General features: G+C 43.9%; 1 protein-coding gene across 1 annotated transcript; it reads left to right on the top strand.

Annotated features, from left to right (window-relative positions):
* The first annotated feature begins 2,987 nt into the window (after nt 1-2,987).
* LOC143394610 (mast cell protease 3-like) lies at nt 2,988-6,346 on the top strand. The gene is made up of 5 exons (XM_076849303.2): nt 2,988-3,042; nt 4,638-4,785; nt 5,246-5,378; nt 5,570-5,827; nt 6,185-6,346. The coding sequence occupies exons 1-5, from the start codon at nt 2,988-2,990 to the stop codon at nt 6,344-6,346; spliced, it is 756 nt and encodes a 251-aa protein (XP_076705418.1).
* Nucleotides 6,347-8,948: the final 2,602 nt, after the last annotated feature.

Below are 8,948 nucleotides of genomic sequence, written 5' to 3'. Positions count from 1 at the left end.
CTCTAGACAAAGGGGTGGGAGGCAAAGGGACGGGGCATGGAGGTAGAAAAGATGGTGGAATGAGATGGATATCATTACCCTAAGTACATGTATGAAGACACAAATGGTGTGAATATATTTTGTATACAACCAGAGATATGAAAAATTTGCTCTGTATGTGTCACATGAATTATAATGCATTCTGATGTTGTATATACCAAATTAGAATAAAAAAATGAATTTAAAAACATACCGTGGTATTGGCACCAAAACAGACATGAAGACCAATAGCAAGGACAGAAGAAAAAGAGACAAACCCACCTAAACCCAGTTATTTCAACATACTAGACAAAGGCACCATAAACATACATTGAAGAAAAGATAGCCTCTTCAACAAATGGTACTGAGAAAACTGGATATCCATATGTAACAAAATGAAATTAGACCCCAATCTCTTATTCTGCACAAAACTCCAAGTAGATCAAAGACATAGGTACTAGAACAGAGACCCTGTGCCTAATACAAGAAAAATCAGGCCCAATTCCTTATCCTGTTGGCTTAGGATCTGATTTCCTTAATAACACTCCTAGAGCACAAGGAGTAAAATCAAGAATCAATATATGGGATGGATTCAAACTCAAAAGCTTCTTCTCAGCAAAAGAAACAATCAATAGTGTGAAGAGAGAGCCTACAGAATAGGAGAAAATCTTTAAAACCTGCACTCAGATGGAGCATTAATCTCCAGGATATATAAAGAATACAAAAAGCTTAACAACATAAAAACAAATAACCCAATCAACAAATGGGCAAAGGAACTGAACAGACACTTCAAACAAGAAGAAGAACAAATGGTCAACAAATGAATGAAAAAATGTTCATCATCACTAGCAATTAGAGAAATGCAAATTAAAACTATACTGAGATTTTATCTCACTCCAGGAAGAACTGCAATTATCAAAAATACAACTACAAAAAATGTTGGCAAGGATTTGGGGGGAAAGATACACTTATATATTCCTAGTGGAACTGCAAATTGGTGCAACTCTGCAAAGCAGTATAGACATTACTCAGAAAACTTGAAATGGAACCACCATTTAACCCAGCTATGTCACTACTCACTTAATAACCAATGGACTTAATATCAGCATACTATACTGATGTGGTCACATCCATGTTCATAGAAGCTCAATTCACAATATCTAAGCTATGAAAACAATCTGGGTGCCCTTCAATAGATGAATGGATAAAGAAAATGTGGTACATATACACAATAGAATATCAGTCATAAAGAAAAAAGAAAATATGCCATTTGTCAATAAATGGATGAAACGGGAGGCATCATGCTTACTGAATGAGCCAATCCCAACACACCAAAGGCCAAATGTTCACTCTGATATGTGGATGCCGACTCACAATAGGCAGAGGGGAGGCAGGAGTGGAGGTTCACTCTATTGGTCAGGGGGAAATGGGACTATGGTGGAGAGATGGGAATGGGAAATGGGAAAGACAGTAGAATGAATCAGACATAACTCTCTTCTGTTCATATATGAATACATGACTTGTGTAACTCCACATCATGTACAACCACAAAAATGGGAAGGTATAATCCATATATGTATGATTTGTCAAAATAAACATTCTACTGTGATGCTTCACTAAAAAGAACAAATTTTTTTAAAAGAACAGAGATGTTCCAAACAAAGAATATTTCTGAGTTCATGATCCTTCCTTTTTTTCCATGCAGGGGGAATCATCAGGGTCATTTATGTAGCAAATGGTAGTGGGATGTCAGAAAGGCAGATCTCTGAACAGTGCACAAAGGTTACTACTTTGGCTCTCTGGCATTGGATTCCAATTCACGTGGTATCATTGATTTATTAAACAGAATATCGCTGGGAGAAAAGACCTTCTTCCATTTCCACATGGTTTAAACAAAGCAGACTCACAAACTTATCCAAAGGCGATGACTTTGGATTAGTGGTTTAGTTCCTCTGATCAACTTTACAAACACCCAAAGTGGTTGGCAGATAACACTTTCCTAAATGACAGCAACTGTGTGTCTCCGATCCCACCAGCTTTTCTTACAGCATCATTTAATGCCCCCTCTACAGACAAGGTCTGTCCCTGGCTGTTTACTCTGGGTGGGGTTGAGATTGATGCAAGCAATGAAATATGGTAGAGTTGATACCATCTGACTTTTAAAATTTGGGTGAAAAGGAACACAACTTCTGCTTCCTTGCAAATAGGAGTGAATGGTCTCTCTGGAGAAGCCAATCATCATGTTGCAAGGAACAAACCCCTGCAGGGAGACCACATTGGCAGAACCTCCTGGAGAGGAAAGGAGGTTCCCAGGTGACAGCCAGCATAAGCACTGACCTGTGAGGCAGGGAGCCTTCAGACGATCCCCCTCTCTGCATCTCAAGACCAGCCTGCTGACACACACAGGAGCAGAGACAAGCTGTCCTCAGCAACCATGACCAAACTGGGCTTCCTGAACACTGAGTACATGGGTCACTGAGGCACACGGTCTTCAGCATTGCTCCCACCCCATTCTGCCCATCCCTGTAACCCCAGCCCCACCATCTTCTCTATTCACTAATATTTTCTTGTCTTCTTCCACAGCCAAAGAATCTCATCTACAACATCCTATGAAGAAAATGGTTTCAACAAATTATCATCCTTCCATGATCATCATTCAATGAGAACCACAGAAATGAGCATATTTTGAGACCACAGGACTCATTTTGGCCAATGTTTAGCACCTATAGCACCCCATCTTGTGACCATAGGTTCCTGTTTCTGCTTCTGTGGTCAGCACTGAATCAAGAGTGGTGGGAACTAAGCCATGGCTAAACTCTAACTCAACCATCAGATCTTGATCAGACAGTGAGGCAAGGGTGAGATCATCTCAGAGGAAAAAGCCCCCACCACACCAGAGGAGAACACTGGGGGTTTAAAGACCAGGAGGACACAACAACCTCTTTGACCAGAGAGGCCTTCCTGGGAAGATGAAGCCACTCCTGCTCCTGTTGGTCTTTCTTCTGTGCCCAAGGACAGAGGCAGGTGAGTGACTATCCCAAAAATCTGAAGCCCAACCCCAAGCTCAGCCCTGCTCAGACCCTACAACCCACCATCCTGGCTCAGGTGCACCTCCAGCAACTTTCTGCTTAGCAAGGTGAACCTCACCCAAAGACTGGCAGACCTCATGGGGATGGAAGCACAAAGGAGGAGCCGGGCAGAAGGCTGGTTTTCATGAGAGTCAGTGGCCACCTTCCCCTTTCCCAGCTATAACCTTTACATCTGGAAAGCAGGCCCTTTCACAAACACATATGAAAACATAAATAACCAATTCCCCAAGAAAAGGCAGCTGAGAGAAAGGGGCTGGCTTCTGTAATCAAGGTAAAGCCCACTATGTTTTTAAATTAATATCTTAATATCTACCTTCAATATCCACCTGCTTCTCCAAATTTGTCATTCTCACACTGCCCAGGAATGAAGCCAAAGATCCATCTGATCTCAGAATTGTAGGCAGTCTCATCCCTTAACAGATACGTGTGCCTTGGCTCAGCCCCATGTTCTCTCAGGTCATTTTCAGTTACAGATGGGTGCAATGGCTTTGTCAGACCCCATCGTCCCTGGTGCTCACAATCTCACCAGCACTACCCCTCCAACCTCAGTCACAGGCTAATCAGGAGCCATTCCTTCACACAGCCAAGACCTTTACTGGGAACCTACTTGGTGTCTGGCTCCAGCAGACAAACATAAAACACGACTCAGCATCCTGACTTTCTGTGCAGAACCCAGTGGGAGCTCAGTGGGAACTAACGGGGAAACAAGAGAGGAAAGAAGACTAGGACACTTCATAGAAAGGACTGACCAGGATCTGTAGGGACTTTACTACTTGTTCCAAACTCAAATCCTGTCGGTCAACATTGACGTCTGAAGCGGGAATTACAGAGCAAGCACTGCCCTGCTCTTGGTCAGAGGGAGTATCTGAGTCTTGTGGGTCTCTCTTCAAGCCTGGAATGCTGCCTGGCAAACACTCAGGGCCCATGTTTGCTGCTGCTGGCTACTTAGACCTTTCCCCTAGGGACATGTATCAGGGCTTGAGCCAGCCAAGGCTACATAGCAAGTGAGGAGACCAGGGGCAGGGCAAGAACAAAGGAGCATAGAGGGTCCTCTAGTGAGGTTACTTCCTGTTTGATGAAAATGCGGGAGGACACAAGCCAGGGACCCAAACAGACAGAAATTTTTTTGTGTGTGCTCCTAAGTGGGGAATGCAATAAGAAGAACTAAAAGAGAAGTATTCACAGCACCAATCAATAATAGAGAGGAGAGGGTGGACAGGGGAGATAATAAGGAAAGGAGAAATTCCTTGGACCATAAAAGAAGATCAAACTCTCCCACCAGATTCTGAATGTTGTGGAAACTTCTCTTCAGAACAGTCTCTCTGACCCTCTTGCAATAAACCTGCTGCTTGCTTGCTGTCTCTGCATCCTGTTTGTCAATTCTTTGCTGAACAAGGACAATGAACCCAGCACCCCTAAATGGTAACAACACCACACTCAATCCTGCCTTCCCTGTAGTTTACCCCAGTGTCCTCTTCTTCAGCCTGTGGCTCCATGAGCACCAAGGGCAGGACAGAACTTTTCTTTCAGGGAAAATCATCGGGGGCCAGGAAGCTGTGCCTCATTCCCATCCCTACATGGCATTTCTTCATATCCAGACTCCAAATAAAACAAAAGGATGTGGGGGTTTCCTTGTTCGTGAGGACTTTGTCTTGACAGCAGCCCACTGCTGGGGAAGGTGAGTTCACCCTTCTAGAGAAAATATCACAGGGAATCTTCTCCTTTGGGCCTGAACACAAGAGCTCCGTAGAGGGCAGGTAAGCTATGGAGAGAGAGGAGCAGTCAGTGCAGGTGGCTTGTTATACAAAAGGCGAACGTGGATCAAGGCTGAATGGGAAGGAGGTGGGTTTTGCCCCAGACACCAGAGTGCAAATATGTGAAATTAAGAGTCTCACCTGGAGACAGTCTCTGTGCACGACTGTACATGTTCTGTACATGACTGAGCACACTGCAATAGTCTAGGACCTGCACCAACCCTGGCTGCCAGGAAGCAAAGGGAAGAGATGCTCAGCCACAAGTCCTCTTCCCATGTAGCTTCTCCCAACTCCAACCTCCCCTGCCCTGGGCCAACCATTTTCCTTCAGGGATACCGACTTGTATCCCCTGTGACTCTACCTCACTGTCTGCTCTAGGAACAGAACCATCACTGTCATCCTGGGGGCCCATGACATCAATGAGCAAGAGGCGACCCAGCAGGTCATCCCTATAAGAAGAGCCATCCCCCATCCAAATTTTAAACAAGAGCCATTCAATGACATCATGTTACTTCAGGTGAGGCATGCCATTCCCCTGGGTCTTACACAGGTTAATCCTAGAGGGTTAAATCCTCATGGCCTTGTTTCCATCCCTCCTTGTCAAATTGACCCCTTCACTTGTCCCAGTGCCATGAAGAAAGCAACCCCATGTCTGTGTCGATTTTCATGAGTTGTTGGTTGATCAGAATTCCCTTTATCTGCCTTTAGTTGAAAAATAAGGCCAACCTGAATGCTGAGGTGAGCCTCCTCAAGTTACCCTCAAGAAATTCCCAGGTTACACCAGGGATGGTGTGCACTCTGGCCGGTTGGGGAAACATTGGCCAAAACATATCCACAACAAAACTGCATGAGGTACAGCTGGAAATCCAAAAAGACGAGGAATGTCTCTCTCATTTCAAAAGTATATATGACTCCACCACCCAGATTTGTGTGGGGAACCCAAAAGAGAAGAAGAATTGTCTTCATGTAAGTTCACCTGCATTGGCTAGTCCCTGCCTTGGGCCCAGCAGAGTTTGAGGAGAATCAGGGCAAAAGGAACTACTTATGCCCCTATGTACTCAGCCTTTCAACAATTCAGTCTCTGGTCCTGGAGACTGATTTCCCTTTGGTCACTTCATGAACAGAGACTTACTGGAAAAGGAGAGGCATCAGTCAACTGGAGGGAATAGTCAGGGTCAGGCTGGAGCCCCCCAGACTGAATGAGGACTGCCCTGGTCCTGATTTCACCTACACAACCCTCTAATAGTGCCCACACACACCTGGGGAGTGGGCAGTGTGGGATCTGAACCTGGTCAGCTAAGAGCTTCTTTTCTCTGCCCACAGGGAGACTCAGGAAGTCCCCTTGTGTGTGAAAATGTGGCCCAGGGCATTGTGTCCTTTGGGGAAGAGGAGGGGACACCTCCAAGTGTCTACACCAGGATCTCAAGCTTTCTGCGCTGGATTAAAAAAACAATGAAATCCTTCAAACTCCAGGGGCAAGACTGAGAGGCCTTCAGAACTTATCTTCATCCTTTCTTCAACATAGGCCCAAAGTGCACCGGGTGGAGGCGTTGAGGGGAGACTGCCGGGTGCTTAATAAACTTTCATCTCTGCAACTGAAATGATGGATTCCTCCTTTCTTCACCAGCATAACATTCTGTAAGGTGCTGACTGTATGTCCAGCAGGAACTGCTCACATTGATGATTCCTTACATTCTTCCCCTCAGGCACACTCCACCTTCCACCTCTAGAATATAAAACCTTGCTTTGTTGATACTGACTCCAAATTAGTGTTCAATGCCAGCTCCCTGCAGGATGGTGAGTTTAAGCTACCCAGGAAAAAAGAACCCTCTCTAGACAAAACTCATTCCTACAGTGCCATCTTACCTCATTTTGTACCTACATCCCTACCCTACCCACCTTCAGGGCCAATATGAAAACACAAAAGAACCCATATTTGGAAAGGAAATTACAAAATTCCCACCCTAGTGGTAATGGTAGGAGCCTTTTGGAAAGGTGTGGTGCATGCAGGGCTCCCTCTCCAAGTCAGCACAACTGGCAGCTTGGAAGCATGAAGACTTTCAGGAATAATTTTCAGTGTCCCCAGATGCAACTTGAGTTCTGTCATAGCCCTGTCATGGGGCCAGAGTCCAGTGCAGTGTCTGGTCTCCAGAGAGCCCATCCTCTCAAAACTCCAAATGACCTTCCATCTTAGTCTGAGCCAGCTTCTCTCCACCACCCATGTCCAGGTTCCCTGGAATCCTGTGAGGATCCAAGCACCCTTTCTAACTGTGTTCACCAAGATTCTCATCCTTGATGGATCTTGAGCACTAGCTCAACTTCTGTCCCATTCATAAAGGACCAGGAGGCAGGGTATGTCCTCAGAACTCTAGTCCAGAGTTTACACCTAGGTCAAGGCCATATCAGTCCTCCTCATGCAGAGGAGTCCTGCTCCTGACCTCAGAGCTCAACAAAGATGGGTCACACTCAGCAGGCTCTTCCTTTTGGGCACCACTGACGGTCTGGCCTCTGGGACAGAACTCATTGATTGGTACTCTGGACTATAATGTCCATCTATGTGAGACAGCCTGCCTCTATAACAGGACAGAAGCAACATTCTGCAAAGCAGCAGTCATCATGGAATCCATGTGGTGTTTCTGTGGCTTTCCTGGCCTGCATCTCAGTTTAAAATTTACAAGAATCACAGGCATCTTCTTTTCAAGATAATAAAACTTATTTGAAGTGTCCTGATGTCACATGGTAGAGCACATTATCACATCAGATCCAAGAAGTGTTGATTATGGGGTCTAGAGGAAATAGAGACTGTATAGTCTGTCAGTGCTAAGAGCATTCCCTCCCAGGAGGCAGGAGGAAGATGGGAAGAAGGACCACAGTGTGAGAAAGTCTGTCCTGATTTAACTTTGTGGCATATACACAAACTCAGACACGAATCATAGTTCACATTTTTCTGAAATCTGGGGTCTGACTTTAAGCATGGGCCAATGTGAAAAGTAACACTAGTTATTACTGAGTCCTAGCCACACCCACAATTGAACCAAGATAGACAGGCTTAGGTATGCTTAGAAAATGGAAGTTTTTTTTAATCGTTTTTAATTTTTTTTATTGAAGGTTTATAGTGAAACATTGTAACTGGGTTCATCCTGACAAACTCACACATACATGAAAATCAATTCAGCTCATAATGCCAATCTTTTCATTCCCCTCTCTTACCACCCACCTAAACTCTTCTCTTGCATTCTCCTTCATCTACTCTACTTGACTCCCTTTTGCTCATCTATTAATTAATTATATTTAATTAGTAAAATTAACCAAATTGTTAATTGGTATAATTAATTATATTTGCTTGATTCTTTGTAATATCTTTTCCTCCCTCCACTTTCCTTAATGTTATTCTAGTTTCATTGTAAAACACTAAAATTTCAACATTTGGATTTCAGAGTTGGCTTATTTCACTTAGCATGATGTTCTCCATTTCCATTCATTACTGGCTATAACTTTATTCTTTTTTATGGCTGAGTCAAACTCCACTGCATATATATACCACAGTTTCTTGTTCCATTCATCTACTGACAGGTATCTAGATTGATCCCATAATTTGGCTAATGTGCATTGCACTGCAATAACCATGGAGGTGATTGTAGTATGTCGATTCTTATATTTGGGGGAATACCAACGAGTAGGATAGCTGGATGACATGGTGGTTCTATCCCTAGTTCCTTGAGGAGTCACCATACTGCTTTCCAGAGTGCTCGTACTGGTCTGTAGTACAACCAACAATGTACAAGTGTTCCTTTCTGCCCACAACCTTGCCAGCATTTATTGTTGTTCATATTCTTGATCATTGCCAACCTGACTAGAGTCACTTGAAATCATAGGACAGTTTTGATTTGATTTCCCTAATTCTAAAAATGGTGAACATTTTTCATATATGTGTTGCCCAGTGTTTCTTCTTTTGAGAAACTTCTGTTTTGTTCTTTTGTCCATTTATTGACTGGATGCTTTGTGGGAGTGGGGGTTTTTTGTGTTAAGGCTTTAAGTTCTTTGTATATTCTGGATATTAATCCCCTATTGGAGAATTAGCAGGCCA

This window comes from Callospermophilus lateralis, chromosome 3 (assembly GCF_048772815.1).
Source record: "Callospermophilus lateralis isolate mCalLat2 chromosome 3, mCalLat2.hap1, whole genome shotgun sequence".
NCBI classification, from domain to species: Eukaryota; Metazoa; Chordata; class Mammalia; order Rodentia; family Sciuridae; genus Callospermophilus; species Callospermophilus lateralis.
This window is presented reverse-complemented; position numbering and strand designations above follow the sequence as displayed.